Source organism: Jaculus jaculus, chromosome 3 (genome assembly GCF_020740685.1).
Source record: "Jaculus jaculus isolate mJacJac1 chromosome 3, mJacJac1.mat.Y.cur, whole genome shotgun sequence".
Classification (NCBI taxonomy): domain Eukaryota; kingdom Metazoa; phylum Chordata; class Mammalia; order Rodentia; family Dipodidae; genus Jaculus; species Jaculus jaculus.
This window is the reverse complement of record NC_059104.1, coordinates 20,391,574-20,410,281: the sequence shown is the minus strand read 5'-3', so window position 1 is coordinate 20,410,281 and position 18,708 is coordinate 20,391,574. Positions and strand designations below refer to the sequence as shown.

The window sequence follows — 18,708 nt, the reverse complement described above, 5'->3', positions numbered from 1 at the left end:
CCAGGTTAGCCGAGCCCCGGGGCGGCTGCGGCGGATGCTGGCGGGCGGTGCGTGCGCGCGCGCGGCTCCGCAGCTTTTCCTCCGGGCGCCTCTGCGAGCTGGGACGCGGGGGGCAGAGGCAGAGCTCGGCCTCGGGGCCGGTCCGACGGAGAGCCCGGCGCTCGCAGGTGGAGCCGGCGTCCCGCAGCGCCCGCCCTGGGCTCGCGGCTCCGAGAAGCCTCGGCCGGCCGCGCATCGCATCTCCTTCCCCAGCCGGCGGCGGCGGCAGCGCGGCGCGCGCGGGAGACCGTGGGGTCCGCCGGGCCAGGGGCGACGCGGACACCGAGCATGGACGCGCGGACCTGGCGCCTGGGCTTGCGGGGGCTCCTGCTCCTGGCTCTCCTGGGGTCGAGCCGAAGCGAGGGCGTGGAGACCTGCGAAGAAGTTCGCAAACTTTTCCACTGGCGGCTCGGGGGAGCCGGCAAGGGGCTGCCGGACTCGCCGCGGGCAGGTAAGAGCGGCCGGCCGGGGCGGGCAGGGGCCCTCGGAGAGCCTCCGCGCCCTCCCGTGAGCTGGCGGTGCGTGGGAAGAGGACCTCTCGGGGCCCTGCGGCCGCTCGGGGTGGATCCCCGGGAGACCTCGGGGGCACGGGGGGGGGGGATGCTGGCGTGAACCCGCGGGCGCAGCGGGACCCGCTCGGGGACACCCACGCCGCGCCCGAGGCTCCCGCAGCTCGGGGCTGATGCCCGTCCGAGCTCTCCTTAGTCTGCAGGATGCCCGGGGAGGAGCCTGGAAAGCCGAGATCTGGGGACCCAGGCGAAGCTGTCCCCCCGAGAGAGAGAGAGACAGAGACAGACAGACAGACAGACAGAGAGAGAGAGAGAGAGAGAGAGAGAGAGAGAGAGAGAGAGAGAGGGAGGGAGGGAGAGAGAGAGGGAATTTCACACCAGGGTTAATGGTGTTCTCACGCACTGCAAGGAGTTGGGTCGGTTGTCCAAGTTTGACAATAAAAGCACCACTGGCCCGAGAGGCAGCAGATCCTGTCTGCAATTCGTACGCTCAGACGTGACCTTTAGCTGCCCCTTCGTGACCTGGCAGTAAGCCTTGCCACCGGAACCCGAAGTGAACTGCCCAGTCTGTCTCCCAGAACCTTAGAGACCTAACCCAGAGGCGTTGGGTCAACAGGCGATCAAACTGCGCGTTTGGGGGAGCCACGGAGCACCGAGGAGGGAGACACTCCCAGGGGCAGCGGGCAGCTAGCGAGGCGGGGGCAGATCGAGCTTCCCTCGGGCGTCTTTCGCCTGCGCTCCGGGCACCGGCTCCCATCCCCGCCGCGCAGGGTGTCTTCTCTGTTTAGGGGGCATCCTGCGCTCCTCCGACCTGACACAGCGGGCCCCCGGGGTCCGTGGCTGTCGCAGGTGTCACGAGCCAAGTCCAGACCGGGCTGTCTGTCCCTCCCTAGCTGCTGCTGAAAACAGCACCGGGCGCTCGGAACGCGGGGAGGTTGTGGAGTGAACAAAGAAAGTGCTCCGGTCTAAAAATCTGCCCTCTGTCCAGGAGTTTCCAGGGTGAGGAGACTTGCCTTTAGCCCGACCCCACAGGAAGCACCTTTGCGATTGCTTTTCTGCCCGGGAAAGCCAACTCCTATCTTCCTTCTCTGGAAGAACGTCTGGATGTCTGGGAACATAGGACCCATCTGTTAGTACCTGCTCAGTACTACCAGAGGGTCTTTCTACTTGAATCAACATAGTGAATATTCTCATTTTAGGTAAATTCTTGCCTCCTTAAATATCTTCTTATAGATACATATTTTCTTACTGAAATGCATGCTTTCGTGAAGAAATAAATTGCTGCTGCGTGCGTGCGTGCGTGCGTGTGTGTGTGTGTGTGTGTGTGTGTGTGTGGAGGGCATTGAGCTATGAAATTCTCACACAAATGATCAGATTTTGCCACCTAAATGCCATGGTTTTGGCTGACGGATTCAATGTGTCTTGACACTCCCCTGGTAAGGCCTTGATGTTCATCCCTTCTGGTATTAGTGTTCCTGGTGCCCGCTGAAAACCACGCTCACGTTGGCTGGAGGCTGTTGCATTTTATTTCTAGAGCCTTGTATGTGTCTTCTGCTCCGAAGAGGAACTTTCCAGAATATTAATCACCGAGACAGCCTTTTACCAGGACTGAAGGGAATAGTGAGCCGTGCTCCACAGACCAGGGCATGGTTGGCATTATTGGTGTTTAGTACACTCAGTACAGAGTGCCAGGAGGGGCAAGCAACTTCCCTGGTAAGCCACCTGGCCTGGGGCCCCACTGCTACTGCCGTTCTTGATGTGTGGCTTGAAAGGAGATCAAATCTCCTTCCAGTGTAGGGGTCAGGCCAGTTAGAGTCCGGGACATCACTGGTGCTGGTGAAATCACTGCTGAATTGTTTTTGAAAAAAAAATGTTTATTTATCCGAGGGGGGGGAGGAAGGGAGGGAGACAGGGAGGATAGGCACGCAGGGGCCTCTAGCCACAGGCAAATGAACTCCAGACGCATGCGCCACCTTGTGCATCTGGCTTATGTGGGCCCTAGGGAATTGAACCTGGGTCCCTAGGCTTCGCAGGCAAGTGACTTAACCGCGGAAGCGCTCTCTCCAGCTCTGCTTCATTCTTTTGATGTGTTCATTAAAAAAAAAAGTCATGTGAAATTATGCTGATTTTGACTTACCCGATTAAAGGCCTTTATATGTGGATTTGATATAATTCTGAATTTTTCTTGTGTCTCTATTGTTGACCATTCACTTATTTGAATAATTCAATAAAATATTAAACTGTTTGGTTTAACCTTGGTTCCTCTTTCTTTTTCTTGCACTAAAAATTTCCCATTCCAAAATTGTGTGTCACATATGGCATATATTCCATAAACTTATTTTCTTTATTTTGGCATTTATATAAAATCTGATACATAATATGATCAGTTGTAGTAGGAGTAATCTTTTTTTTTCTACAGTCACCTTTATCTCAAGTACATAGAGAATATATATAAGTAGTCATTTCCAAACAAGGATGCAAATACTATCATTTTTTTAATAAATATATTTGGCATACAGCCTTCCATCGGCTCAAACGTGTATGTTTAATTTAATATTTGTTTTTATGGGATGTATATTTTAGTGAATTTTTTTTTCATTTCTTGTCCAGAGTGCAGTGGAGTCTGGCTAAATACTACTTTCATAACATAAGTAGATAGAAAAACTTTTTGCAGCTTCTTCTACATTTGTGATTTTTACATGTTCAGAAAAATGTTACCCAATTGGGAATGATTAAATTGGCGAGAAGAGCCATTTCAGCTGCTTCTCCGATTCTCCTCACCTTTGTTCTCTGAGTGCTCCCGTTCTCTTAAGCCTATTGAGCTCCCAAGGATGCTTGGATGAGAAATGCGAGAAAAGAAAGAAGGCACAAATGTGATGAGAATTACAGATTTCTTGGGTTCCGATGTTATTTCCTAAGTAGTAGCCAAGGTGCCCTTTGCTCTTGTTTATTTTATTCAGAAAAGAACTGTGAGTGGGGGCACCTTTTGAAGTTCCTTCTATTTTCACTTATTGTGGAGGAGCAATAATGCTCTCCCATTGAAAATCCTACTCACACAATGTTTTGCGCACACATATATTGTTTCTCCCATTATAGAGCAATTCAGAGATGTATTCAAAACAGGGCTGTCAGACAATTTGTATGTGACTAGTTTTCAGTAGGTGTTTATGGATGGAGAACTTTGTATCTAGTATAATCTCTGCATCAAAAGTTGTGAAAGGTTACTGTCAGAGAACTTGTCATGACTACTGCAAAATACACACGGGACCATGAACTGGTAGAGAAGAGGTTTATTTCAGCTCCTGGTTTGGAGTGGCTTGGTGGCTTTGGGCTCTTGGCAGGCAGCGAACTGTGGTGAAAGTGGGTATCTCAGGAGACTTTGTGAGCCAGGAAGAGAGCAGGGTTCATCAGCCTCCTTTGAAGACACTCAATGACTTAAGGCTCTCTCCCAAAGCTTTATCTTTCAATAGTGTCACTCTGGAGACCAGGCTTTTAGTACAGGGGCCTTCTGTGGGACACTAAACCTCTAAGCTCTAACAACCTCTCTTATTTAAGAGAACTTGGCTAGATATAGAAAAATGGTAAATTTTACACAGCAAAATGAAAATTTAATACTATAAACACTTTAAATAAAACTCTATGTACTGTTACAGCTTTCATTGTGATCATATCTCACACTGGCCGGTTTGTCTCATTCTTACAGTGAAGAGAAACAATGTAACTGGTGACTCTGGGTTTGAAATTATAGACGTCTAGGTTCCCTCCCTCCTCTGCCCTCCTGTTCCCTCCTCTGCTCTCCCCTTCCCTTCTCTGCCCTCCCTTTCTTGCCCTACTCTCCCTTTCCTGTCGTTCCCTTCCCTACCCCCCTTCACTTCCTTTTTTTATTTTTTTTAATTTATTTTTGAGATTGGGTGGGGCAGAAAGAAAAAAATGGGTATGCGAGTCTCTAGGCACTGCAAACAAACTCCAGATGCATGTACCACCTTGTACATCTGGATTATGTGGGACTTGGACAATTGAACCTGGGTCCTTAAGGCTTTACAGACAAGCATCTTAACTGCTAAGCCATTTCTCCAGGCCCATTGTTTTCCTTTGTTAATATTTATTTTCAAGGAGAGTGGAGAGAGAATATGAATGAGAATGGGTATGCCAGGGCTTCTAGCCTTTGTAAACAAACTCCAGATACATGAACCACTTTGTGCATCTGGTTTTATGGTGGATACTGGGGAATCAAACCCAGGTTGTTAGGCTTTGTAGGCAAGTGCCTTAACTACTGAGCCATCTCTCCAGCCCCATTTTATTAAAAAATATTTAATTTAATTTAATTTATTTATTTGAGATAGGAAGAGAGAGAGAGGGAGAGAAAAGAATGGGTGTTCCAGGACCTCCAGTCACTGCAAATGAACTCCAGACACATGTGCCACCTTATGCATCTGGCTTATGTGGGTCCCGGGGAATTGAACCTACATTCTTTGGCTTTGCATGCAAGAGCCTTAACCACTAAACCATTTCTCCAGCCCTTCTATTTTTTTTTTAAATATTTTTTTGTTCATTTTTTATTTATTTATTTGAGAGTGACAGACACAGAGAGAAAGACAGATAGACGGAGAGGGAGAGAATGGGCGCACCAGGGCTTCCAGCCACTGCAAATGAACTCCAGACATGTGCGCCCCCTTGTGCATCTGGCTAATGTGGGACCTGGTGAACCGAGCCTCGAACTGGGGTCCTTAGGGTTCACAGGCAAGTGCTTAACCGCTAAGCCATCTCTCCAGCCCCCTTTTATTTTTTTTTTAATATTTATTTGAAAGCAGAGAGAGAGAGAGAGAGAGAGAGAGAGAGAGAGAGGGAGAGAGGGAGAGAGGAAGGGAGGGAGGGAGGGAGAGAGAGAGGGAGAGAGAGAGGGAGAGAGAGAGGGAGAGAGGGAGAGAGAGAGGAGAGACAGAGAAAATGGGTGGGCCAGGGCCTCCAGCCTCTGCTAAGCCATGTCTTTAGCCCTCCAGCCCTATGTTTTTTTTTGAAACAAGGTCTTCCATAGTTCATGCTGGTCTCTAGCTCACCTTGAACTACTAATCTTCCTGCATTTACTTAAGGGTTGGGGTTTATATGGAACCCAGGGCTTTGTACATGCTAGGCGAGCACTCTGCTAACTGAGCTACATCCCCAGTCCCACGATCTGTGTTTCAAAAGTCGGAACTGCTACTTATAGTTCTGTGTCTGGCGTTAATAAATTTCTGTACTTGAACCTATATTTATTTTTCATCTGTAAAATGGGAATATTCTGGAAATGTGATATGAAGCAAAATAGTGTATATAAGATGACACCTCCAGGCACATAAGAAGTACTCTAAAAGTGTTGTTTACTGTCAATATATTTTTAATTTTTTTAATATTTCAAAATATTTATTTGAGAGAGATAAAGAGGCAGATTTTTTTTTTTAATTTTAGAGAGAGAATTGGTGCACCAGGGCCTCAGACACTGATGTTGAACTCCAGACACTTGTGCCACCTAGTGGGCATGTGTGACTTTGCACTTGCCTCACCTTTGTGTGTCCACAGGCAAACAAGCAGCTTAATCTTTAAGTTATCTCTCGAGCCTGAGACAGATTCTACATACACACATGAGAGAGAGAGAGAGAGAGAGAGAGAGAGAGAGAGAGAGAGAGAGAGAGAGAGAGAGAGAGAGAGAATGAGAATATGAATGGGCATTCCAGGGCCTGTTGCCACTGCAAACAAACTCCAGACACATACACTACCTTGTGTATTTGGCTTATGTGGGTACTAGGGAATCAAACCTAGATCCTTTTGCTTCATAGGCAAGAGCCTAAACCACGAAGCCATCTCTCCAGCCCTCTTATTACTTTTTCAAATATTTATTTGCAAGCAGAGAGGGAGATAGAAGAGAGGCAGAGAAAATGGGCAGGCCAGGGCCTCCAGGCTCTGCAAATGAACTCCAGACACATGCATCTGGCTTTACATGGGTACTGGGAAATCAAACCCAGGTTGTTAAGCTTTGCAGGCAAGTTTTGAACCATCTATCATCTATCTATCTATCTATCTATCTATCTATCTATCTATCTATCTATCTGTCTATCATCTATCTATCTATCTATTTTCTTTGTAAGTAGGGAGGGAGGAAGGAAATGAGGGACTGTGTCAAGACCTCTTGGCAATGCAAACAAACTCCAGATACATGCAGCACTTTGTGCAACTGGCTTTATGTGGATACTGGAGAATTTAAACCAGGCTTTCACACTTTGCAAGCAAGTGTCTTTAACCATTGAAACATTTCCACAGCCTCTTTAATATCTAGGATCTTACTATACTTGATTTTGCTTGTGTGTGTGTGTGTGTGTGGAGGGGTGAGGGTATAGCATGTTCATCTGTGTGTGGGCTCTGGGGTGTGTGTGGGTATGTTTGGGGGACAGCTTTGGGTGTTTATCCTGAGAACCCTGTCAGTTTTATTTTGAGACAAGTTCTCTCAATAGCCTGTAGATCAAATGAGATTATACTGGCTACCCGACTGAGCCCAGGGGTCCTCAGCTGGGATTACAGGTGTATACTAAGGATAGAACTCAGGTACTTAGGCTTGTCACCTCCCTCCCCAGTCCTAGCTTTACTGGAGTTTTCAGTATTTTTCTTTAATACTTCTCTATATATTTTTTATTTAATTTTTTTTTTTTTTATTTGAGAGCGACAGACACAGAGAGAAAGACAGATAGAGGGAGAGAGAGAGAATGGGCGTGCCAGGGCTTCCAGCCTCTGCAAAGGAACTCCAGACGCGTGCGCCCCCTTGTGCATCTGGCTAACGTGGGACCTGGGGAACCGAGCCTCGAACCGGGGTCCTTAGGCTTCACAGGCAAGCGCTTAACCACTAAGCCATCTCTGCAGCCCACTTCTCAATATTTTATTTGTTCTCCTTGTGAACTAGAAGTCTGTGTTTCTGTGAGCTGCAACCCCTACTGGCTCCATCTTCAGCCTCTAGTGCACCTCCACCCTCCTCTACTTACTCCACCTCGGTCTCACTCGCCACTCTCATCTCTCCCTCACTTTCACCTCTTTGGCTTCACTTCCTCCTCCCTGACCTTCACTTCCTCTTCGACCTCCTCTTTCACGTCTGCCTGCACCTCCACTCCACTGTAGCACAGTGATGGTTATCAAATATCCAAAGCCAAAATTTGGATCAATGGTCTTTCACTGGGATGGGATGTTATTATTAATAATGTTAATTATTTTATTATTATTAAACAGTTGTATAAATGAATCAGTGCAGTTTGAGGAACTTAAGAATAGTATGTTATATTTGCTTGTTTGTCCAGCCAGTTAAGGATTTCTGGAACATAGATTGCTGTGGTCCCCTAATATGTGTGTATAACGTGCTTTTCATATAGTCCTTATATTTCTATAACAATGTCTTCTAAATCTGTATCTTCTTTTTTATCATTAACTGATAAGATAGAGAGCAATATTCTTAACTAGCCTCTCCTAAGTAAATAGGGCTAATAAATAAGTGGTCTTTTGTTATAATCATGGTTTTGTTAAAATGCACTCATGTTGAGATAGATGCTCTCTCTACTCCATTAAATAACAGTAGCAATTTGTTTCAATGGAGGGTACTCATTTTCTCTAGCTGTATTAAAAAAAAAAAAGACCTTCAGATGCAAGAAAAAACAGTACTAACCAGGCTCAATATTCTTCTACTTCTCATCATTAGTGAATTTCAAATGTCACTAATTACACTGCTAAAACTATCATAAGATGATTACTTATTCTTCCATGAATCATTGTAAACAGTTCAGCTTTTTATTTTATTTATTTATTTGAGAGCGAAAGAGAGAAAGAGGCAGATATAAAGAGACAATGGTACACCAGGGCCTCCAGCCTCTGCAAACAAACTCCAGATGCGTGTGCACCCTTGTGCATCTGGCTAACATGGGTCCAGGGGAATCGAGCCTCGAACTGGGGTCCTCAGGCTTCACAGGCAAGTGCTTAACTGCTAAGTCATCTCTCCAGCCCCAGTTCAGGTTTTTATTAGCTGTATCAGGTCCTCATAGCTATACCAAGGGAGCAGGACATATTTATTATTATTATTTTTTTAAATTTATGCATTCATTTATTTATTTGAGAGCGACAGACACAGAGACAGATAGAGGGAGAGAGAGAGAATGGGCACGCCAGGGCCTCCAGCCTCTGCAAACGATCTCCAGATGCATGTGCCCCCTTGTGCATCTGGCTAACGTGGGACCTGGGGAACCGAGCCTCGAACTGGGGTCCTTAGGCTTCGCAGGCAAGCGCTTAACCGCTAAGCCATCTCTCCAGCCCATATTTTAAAATTTTTATTTATTTGAGAAAAGGAAGAGAGAGAAAGAGAGAGCGGGGGGGGGGGGGTAGGAAGGGAGGGAGGGAGAGAGGGGGCATGCCAGGGCTTCAAGCCACTGCAAATGAACTCCAGATGTATGTGTCACTTTGTGTATCTAGTTAACATGGGAACTGGGGAATCAAACAGAGGTCCTTTGGCTTTGCAGGCAAGCACTTTAACTGCTAAGCCATCTCCAGCCTGAGCAGGACATATTTTATAGAAAGAAAAATGAGCTTTAGTATTTCCATGGTTTTATCAAAGAATGTGCATTTTGTTGAAATTTTAAAGTACTGAAAAATACAAAGAAAGTCAAACTATGTTACTGTTTGGAAATAACCAACTCAAGATTTTTACTGTCAGGATTCTGTGAAACCCATAATATGCTTTGACAAGCACATTGCATTATTTTATCTTGCTCTATAACATGTTTTTTTTTTTTTTTCCTCAGATATGGGCACAGTAGTATTTCTCACTATCATGCCATCATACCTTATCTTAAGTATATTTTTGGTGGCCATAAAGTAGTCCATTGAAACACCATAGCATAACTTAAATTCTTCCTTGATGTTAGAAATAGAGGTTTTTATAGATCCACTACAATACAACCATATGTTCAAGACATAAGAGGCAAATATATCCAACTTCTGCTCCACTCACAGCTTTGCATGTGATTTACATTCATTATTCTGCACTAACATTTTTTTTAGCCTCAGCATCGTTGGCATTTTGGGTTGAGCAGCTCTTCTTTGAGAAGACTGTTGTGCACATTATAGGGTGTTAGGGGCATCTCTGCCCTCCACCCAGTAGAAGGCAGCAGTTCCAACACCTTCCATCAAGTTGTAGTAACCAAGATTATGTCTACATATTACCATGAGGAGCAAGATCACCCTTGCAGGGGATCATCATCGTAAGCTGTGCAATCTGCGGGGTCTACTCACATGCACACATGCGCACGCGTGTGCACGCACGCACACACACACACACACACACACACACACAGATCGCATAGCTGGCATGTGTGCATGTTTCCAATCCCAGCTGAAATCAAAGTTCACTGAATTAGGTCACTCCAGGGATTATTGTAGAATGCCTTTTCTTTTCCTCCACGGCACTTACACAAGTGCTGCATTCCTTCTTTTTCAGTTCTAAATCTCTCACCTCTGGATTACGTGCGCAGTAAAGACAAAGGGAATAGCTACCAGGACCAATTTCATGGGCATTTAAAAAACCCATGCTGCCATGCAGGATTACACATTCAGAAAGTTCCTGCATTTGCTTTCATGCTCTGGCCATCACCGTGTTGAAGTTGAAGACCAAAGCATCTTCTTCTGGCCTGGTGCCTTGTGGATGATGCAACTGGCACTGACTTGTGCCTCTTTCACTGTAGACTGTCTGGATGTCTAGAACAGGGGATGGAACAAAATGCAAGTTAAATACACATACCACTTGGTAAAGCTACAAGAAGCATTTGTTTATTGGCTTGTTTGTTTTTGAGAAGGCTCTCATGTAACCTGGGTTGGCCTCTTAACTCTCTTTGTAGCTGAGAATGACCCTGAACTTTTCATTCTCCTATCTCCACCTCCTGAGTGCTGGGATTGTAGGTGTGCACCACCATGTTGGGCTTTATGAGCTTTATATAAGACCTAGGCAATTACTCCTACCACAGTGCTACACCCCCAGCCCATGGCACATCTTTTTAACCTCTGTGGTTTTTCCGTTGAGGTCTAGAATTAAGTCCATGAATACTGAACACTAAAGATTCTGCTATCTATATGCAATATTTCTTGCTAATGTTTTATATAGTGTTAAAAACATGGATTCAAAATGGGTTCTTTCTCTTTCTCTTTCTCTCTCTTTTTCTTTTCATAGCAGGTTGGGGCCATCAGATTAAAGCCTAGCAGAGCCTAACTGAAAATTTTACACATCCAGTTGGTTTAAGTGTCCTCACTTAAGCACATTTTTAGCCATTTAGAGTCTGCTGCTTTGCATAGCCCAGGAAACTTTCCCTAACATCTGCAAGCCATAGATTTTTTAAAAAGCCCCAGGGCTGTAAAAGATTCCCAGCCATTTCAGTCTCTGGAAGCTCTATGGGACCCAGAGCTTTTCTTTCCTGCTGCTATCCTCTGGACACAGGAGAGCCAACACTTTACAATTTAAATTTAAAGTTTTTATCTATCATTTTTGAAATGGAGCAAGTGTATCATCAGACAAAAGTCTGCAAGAGTGTTTCTTCCAGTGTCCTGCAGGGATAGGTAAAGTATTTAGCAGTTAAGGGATTCATTTGCATAGCTGTTATCATCCTGTAGCTCATGGCCCAGTCTGACTTAGAGCTTTATTGACCTATTGTTGAGAAAATGGAAAAACACTGTGTGGGTCCAATAGATGCATTGGGCATTTCACTCCGTACTAGAAGGCTTATATTTTATTTGGATATATTTCTTCCAAAAGGGTATATTTTTCATGAAGAAATTAACAGTAATAAATTATGAAACCATTCTTCACTTCCTTCTGTGTCAATTCCATGTTGAGAGCAGCAAACATGTACCATTACCTCTCCATAAATTAACTGCGGAGCTGAAAAGATCGTTGTTAAAGTATGCAGACTTCAAGTTCAGATTCCATGCAGACCAAGTAGAGTAAAGGCAGACTGTGGATAAGCAAGCTGTACTTTTGTAACCGTTGACTGATACCTTCCCCTGAACTAACCCAGACTTGCCTCGGGTGGTCAGCATTCTACTCTTGGCTCTTCTAAGTTCTCGTTTTGGATTTACATGAGTAGGATCATGCAGTATTTGTCTGTTAGTAACAAGGTCTGTTTCACTCCACATAATGTGCTCCACATTCATCCATATTGTTGAACATGACAGGAGTTTCCTTGTGAGGTGGAGCCACATTCCGTTGTGCATCATGTTCTCCGTCTGCTTACTGGCTGATGATATACATTTATTTAGTCGTCAATATCTGTTTTCAGTGAAATATGAGGAAAATATCTGTCAGCATGAAGTGTGCTTCATTATTTAGGATATCTTAGAAGTGGCATGAAGAGGTTTTACCTAAATACAATTACTTAAGACTATATTACTGAAACAAACATGTATATTTTGATATGGTGAAGTTCTTCACTTACAAATGTTTCAAGAATGCTCATAATTTAAAAGCTATTAGACTTGTCTCGTTACGTGATAAAACATTTTGCTCATTAGGGTAATGGGTTTGAATTACTATTTCCTTCTGTTTTACAGTGAAATTTGTTTTAGTTTTATGATTTCATGTAGACAATATGAGTCATCTTTGTATCTGTCTTTTGAGAACTCATATTCTGTTTTTTTTTTTTTTTTCATTTTGGGAGAGAATAAGATCTGAAGAGGGTGTTAAGGGAAAAGTCACACCAACAGTGTGCCTTTATTGATCAAAGAAAGTGAATGAGAGAAAAAAAGTTATTCCTGGATATTCTTGTTCATTGGATATATATTCTTTAAGAGAAAAACTGTCAATATTAAATTACCTGTTCAGATTTCTTTGAATTTGGCATAACTTATTCAGTAAGGTCACACCAAGTTACATTTGGTTCACTTTCTTCTGATCATTCAGATGTCTGTGTTTAATGAGCTGAAACTGAAGTAGGTCAATAAAACGAAGAGATTAACCGTCTGTGCTCACCAGGCTTGGCACACATTTTACTCTGGGTTAGAAAAAGGCATTTTTTAAAAAAAGAGCTTTGACTAACTTTACAGGTAAAGGAAATAGGAATAACATGCTAAGACTCAAACAGCAGAAAAATCAATGAATTCTTCAAGGTGCTATTTATCAGGTGAAGTTGTTTAGATCTGTGCCTGTAATAGTAAAAACCTTCACTTTATAGAAGCAAAATAGTTTTCCTTTTACATTGATAAGTTTAGGAGTGCAAAAAATGTTTAGGGGTATGAAGTATTTTGCATTTAATTCATTTACAATTTTAGGAAATAATATGCTCTCATCTATAAACACTGAGATATAAGTCTGTTACAGATTGTCCATTCAGAGGAATGTTCAAGATTTGAAATTTGCATAACTTTTGGCATACCAATTCCAATTTACAAGAAAGTATAAGGATTGCAACAACTATATACATACATACATACATACATACATACATACATACATACATATATATGTATATATATAAAAATTTTATAGACTAAATTTGCAGATATTATAAGTATATTAATGTCAATTAAATGACAAATTACAGGCAATTATGCAAATATCAAGCCAAGTATGTTAAAGCCACCAAAGTTATATAAACCAAACTGATGACTTAATATGGTTGAAAGGAAAAAAAAATCAAGTTATGACTTTATTAAAGAAAATAGGTGGGACTGGGAGACTTCCTTATAAAGTGTAATGGCCTGAGTTTGATTCCCCACTGTGCATGTAAAGCACAAACTGGCACATGCATCTGGTAGGAGACACTGGGGTGCCCATTCTCATTCTCTCTCTTTCTCATAAATAAAATTTAAAAAATCTTAAAAAAAAACAAGTAGATGAGACTACTTGCATGTCATGTTAGGTCTGAATAACCTCCAAACACTGTACATACAATGGCATCAATAGTAGAAAATACTGGGCTGGAGAGATGGCTTAGCAGTTAAGCACTTGCCTGTGAAGCCTAAGGACCCCTGTTCGAGGCTTGATTCCCCAGGACCCATGTAAGCCACATGCACAAGGTGGTGCATGCATCTGGAGTTCATTTGCAGAGGCTGGAGGCCCTGGCATGCCCCTCTCTATTTGCCTGCCTCTTTCTCTCTGTTGCTCTCAAATAAATAAATAAAAAATAGACAAAAAGTTTAAAAAAATATTAGAAAATATTGAGAAATAGAATTTGAAGAAAAAAAATCACTTCAAAATAAAACTACTGGGATGGAGAGATTGCTCAGTGGTTAAAGTACTTGTCTGCAAAGCCTAACAACTAGAATTTGATTCTCCAGTATCCATGTAAAGCTAGATGCTCAAGGTGGTGCATACATCTGGAGTCATTTGTACTGGCTGAAGGCCCTGGCACACTCATTTTCCCTGTCTCTCTTTTATCTCTCTCTGTAAAACAAAACAAAAACAAAATACTATACTTCAGAAACTTTTATGTTTTTGAATTTTTGCAAATGATTATTTTTTTAATAGTAAGGCATGTTCAAACCTATTCAGCAATGAGTTTATATGTGTTTATGATTCACACCTAGGAGCCTTGAGATGAAGCCTTTGCAGTTCTACTCTCTAAGGGCTTCTGTGAGTAATTAGGCCTTTCAGAGTCCAAATTCCACGGAGTAATAAATATACACAACCTTATTTCTCTTTTTACTAACAGTTTTGACTTTGATGTAGCTTATCAGCCCCTTCGTGAGCTAACCCATTTTTCAGCTTGACATGATCTCTGTCTCCGAATTTGGAGAGTTGCTGTTTGATGCTGTGCTACCATGAGTAAAATTATTACTCACATTTTGTCCCTGGAAATGAACTGCTCTAGACTAATTTCAGAACGAAGGATCGTTTCTGAAGTCAGCTCTGCATCAGAGCTCATCATTTTGGCCATATCTTTAAGGGTGTATCTTTTTGAGAAAGGGAACATCACTTCTGTCTTGGGATATTATGTTAGACTCTGGGGCTCATTTGCAGTTTTGTCCTCATTGGAAGTCATTTTCCATAGAGCAATGTTAAGCAATGATAAGCCTAAGACGACAGCTCCTGCAAACTAGTTCACTTTCACATTCAAGTGACAGAAGCCAACTTAAACTTCCTTGAAATAGGAACACTTCAGAAGTGTATTTAGATACCTCAACGGACAGTGAAGACAAATGAATACAGGCTGCAGAAATGTGACAGGATTACAATGCTTCCAACTCTTACTCTGTGTGGATTAGGTTTTTATTTTTTCCTTGCTATAGAGTGGCCGTCTTCACAGAAAATATGACCATGAACCTTCTACCCGAAGGAGGAACTAATCCAAATTCTTTTTGTTGTAAGCTAAAATAAAATTCAGGAAGGGGGTCATCTATGAGATTAGATGTGTACGTAAATAAGAGGAAGTCCTAAGAAAACCGTGTGCCATCTATACAGATGTGGAGGTATTCGATGGACATCTGAAAATCTTTCATATACATAATTTCCTGTGCATTGCACTCAGACTTGTCAGTAGTATAATGTCTGTCTCCCCTCCCCAGTTTTTCTTCTGTGGTTCATATATTCCTTCCAATTTCACCTCACTGTTGTGAGAGATTAGCCACCAGGGGCCCTGAGTGTGTCTGCATGTTTTCGCTGCATATGCCAGTAATTCAAGGCCTTCACTTTGTTTTACATGGGTTGTTTCCCAGTGTTGTGTCTGCCTCAAGAAAAGGAATGGTGTCTTCTCAGGACAGCAAGATTGCTGAGGCTGGCTACAAAAACTGGTGAACGTCAGTATGTTCATTGCTTCCCCCCAAATGACCTGTGCAGTCATTTATCAATAACTACAGTGGAACGTGTTGACCTGCTCTGCCAGGCTTTCCCTGCTGTGATGGAGCTGCACCCATGGGAGCTGCAAGATGGAATAAATTCACTTCTTCCCTAAGTTGCTTCTGGTCAGGCATTTTGTCTCAGAACGAGAACTTAACCAATGGAAAGAGGTTTTTCAAAATTTCTTTTGACTGTTTCTCCAAGACTAAGAAATCATTTCTTCCTTTGTGTTCTGAGAAAAATTAGTGCATCTTTCAGGATATTTTTTTTTATCATGTTAAGATTTCAGTATCCTCATTGAAGGCATGGAGAGAAAAAAATACATTTTATTATCCTTGTTATCCTTAATAACTATCACAATGTCTTAGAGAACAGGTGCTTAATCAATATTTGATGAATCCATTTGACATATTAATCAAAATGAAGAGCAGGAAATTACTCTGCAATTTAGCACCGGTGGAAGAAAGACTCAGAACTGCCTGAAAGGTTCCCTGAGAAGGGGGTGAGAAGGGCTCACTTTTCCTGTCGTGCTCCCTGTCATCCCATGATATACAAATGTCAACTTATTCCTTAAGATGTCATTTGTAGGAGCTGTGGCAAAGATGACCTCAAGGGGCAGCAGCTGGATTCAGGCTGTCCTGGCATATTTTGTTTCTATTAGCTGCTTATTCATGTTGGAAGAAATGCTGTGCAGTATACATGCTGCTTTTTAAAAATATTTTTATTTATTTGCAAGCGCCAATGGAGGGAAGGAGTGAAGGAAGGGAGAGAGAGAGAGAGGAAGGGAGGGAGGGAGGGAGAGAGAGAGAGAGAAAGAGAGAGAGAGAGAATGAATGAATATGAGATGAACATGCCAGAGCCTTTTGCCATTGCAAATGAATTCCAAATGCATATACCACTTTGTGTATCTAGCTTTTCATGGATACAGGGGAATTGAATCACCAGGCTTTGCCAGCAAGCACCTTTAACTACTGAGCCATCTCTCCAGCCCCTTCTACATGCTTCTTAATGAGTATTACAGTTTATTTATTTGACAGAACTAACTTACACAGGGAACAGAGTTTTCTGCCATACCTTATCTTTTGCCATTCTCTTGAGATTTAAAAAAAAAAATTCATTTTTATTCATTTATTAGAGACAGAGAAGAAGAGGAAGGGGAGGGAGGAGAGAGAAAGGGAGAGAATGAATGGGTACACCAGGGCCTTTAGCCACTGCAAATTAACTCCCAGATGCATGCACCACCATGGGCCTCTGGCTGACATGGGACCTGGAGAATTGAACCAGGGTCCTTAGACTTCATAGGCAAGTGCCTTAACTGCTAAGCCAGCTTTCCAGCCAAGAACTTTTTTTTTTTTTAATACTGGTGAAGTGCTTGACTCAACAATGTGAGGATCTGAGTTGATCCCAAGAGTCCCCACAGTGCCCCACATGGTAGTTTATGGCTATAATTTCCATGCCTGATGGAACTGGACTGCAAGCTGATATAAACTCTTTCCTTCCCTAAGTTCTTTTTGGTCAGGTATTTTGTCCTAATTGTGTAATTACACTGTTAAATTCTCATGCAGCATTTAAACTTGTTAAGAGCTGACTCTGGGGGTGGGTTAGTCTTTCCCAGATCCAAGCACTTTTACTTCAGTCTCATCTGAGATCCTTTGTCCTGGGTCAGGCCAACCTCCTGGACCTTAGGCAGGGAGAAAGATAATCGACAAACAGCCCAAGGGTTAAAGAACACTGGGCCTTTGCTGTCCAGTGCCTTCCCTGAACCTTAAGACTTGAGCTGCAGTCACCGTTGTGTATCTGTGGCGTAAACGTGCTTGTGGTGAGAACTGCTAGCTGGATGCCTCACCCAAGGAGAAGATGGTTTTCCCGGTGCCCATGATGAGAGCTCAGCTGACTGCTTCAGTGATGCCTCCGCAGCCATTGCTGGTGGATACTATAAGCGCCTGACTTGATGTTCTGTTATTCAAACACTTTTTGCTACCCTTGGTTGGGACTCCGGTCCTTCCTGCTGGGTGTTGTGAATGCCTCATTTGATGTTCTGTTCCTTAACTGCTACTTGTCATTTGTTCTTTCATTTTTTTAGCAGCCAACTTCAGTCCCTTCTGCTGGAGGTTACTAAGTACCCAGCTTGGTATTCCACTGTTTGCTTGCCACGTGCCATTGTTACTTTACTTTTATTTGTGTATATTTAATAAACTTGCTAATCTGAAACCTGAAGTAAGGCTAATGTAGGTTATTTCTCCAAATGGAATATGGGAAAACGGAGATAGGCAAATCCCTGGATCTCAGTGATTAGCCAGTCTTGCCTGCTTGGTGAACTCTGGGTCAGTGAGAGACACTGCTGAAAAAGATGTGGATGGCACCTAAGGATGACTTTTTCCTTCACACACATGTACACATGACCTCACTCATGTATACACATATATGCACAAGCATGCATAGATACATGCACATAAAACATACACATACATGTACAAATAGAGTGGGAAGATCAGATGGAGGTCTTTAGAAGGCAGAGTGTTAAAACAGTAGGAGGAGAAGCAAGATTTCTGGACTTCAGTGGCTTTCAGGGTGTAGACAGTCCACCCAAGGGAGAAAGTACAGCATTATGCATGCCGGTGTTGATGCTACTGTGGTTTATGATGGTGGGATGTAAGATAGTTGGAAACATGGGTCCATATCTCACTGGAAATGGTAACCATTGGGAAGTCACTGAGCATGAGTAAAGGGACAGATGTTGAGACCTGTTGAATACATAGCATCATAATTCACAAAAAGGTCAAAGGTGATTAGAAATGGAGAAATATTTCTTGAATTTGGCACCTATTCATTTACCAGTTGCAAGGCATATGCATTCACAGAGGAATGGCTAGGTTGATATTTATTGTTAGTAATGCAAGAATGAAATGGAGACATGGATTCAGACTACTCTTAATTTCAGAAAAGAAGTATGGATTAACAATTATGTATTTCTTTAGCATGCATGGTGGTTGGAATTTATGGTCCCATAGACTCAAGAGTATTTTTTTTTTTTTTTAAGCTGGGCATGGTGGTGCCTGCCTGTAATCCCAGCACTTGGGAGGCAGAGGTAGGAGGATTACTGTGAGTTTGAGGCCGCCCTGAGACTACATAGTGAGTTCCATGTCAGCCTGGACTAGAGCAAGACCCTACCCCCCCCCCAAATTTTTTTTTTATTTTTTCTTTTAAAGATTTCACTTGCAAATTGACTTTCTAGCAGGCAAGAGACCAGTTGAGGAAACAGAGATGTCACTGGGGTGGATCTAGTAGCTAGCCCTTAGGTGTGTGCATCAGTTTAGAGCTCTGGCTGTTGGCATTTGC

At 43.0% G+C, this 18,708-nt stretch overlaps 1 protein-coding gene across 2 annotated transcripts in view; it reads left to right on the top strand.

Annotated features, from left to right (window-relative positions):
* The first annotated feature begins 327 nt into the window (after positions 1–327).
* The window catches only part of Gpc5 (glypican 5), a 1,425,487-nt gene continuing 1,407,106 nt past the window's right edge, over positions 328–18,708 (top strand). Inside the window, exon 1 of one of the 2 annotated variants that reach the window (XM_045146480.1) lies at positions 328–490. In XM_045146480.1, the coding sequence (XP_045002415.1) occupies positions 328–490 (163 nt within the window). Of the gene's footprint in view, positions 491–1,557; positions 1,748–18,708 lie in introns of those variants that run through there. The other variant, XM_045146481.1, reaches the window with a different exon arrangement.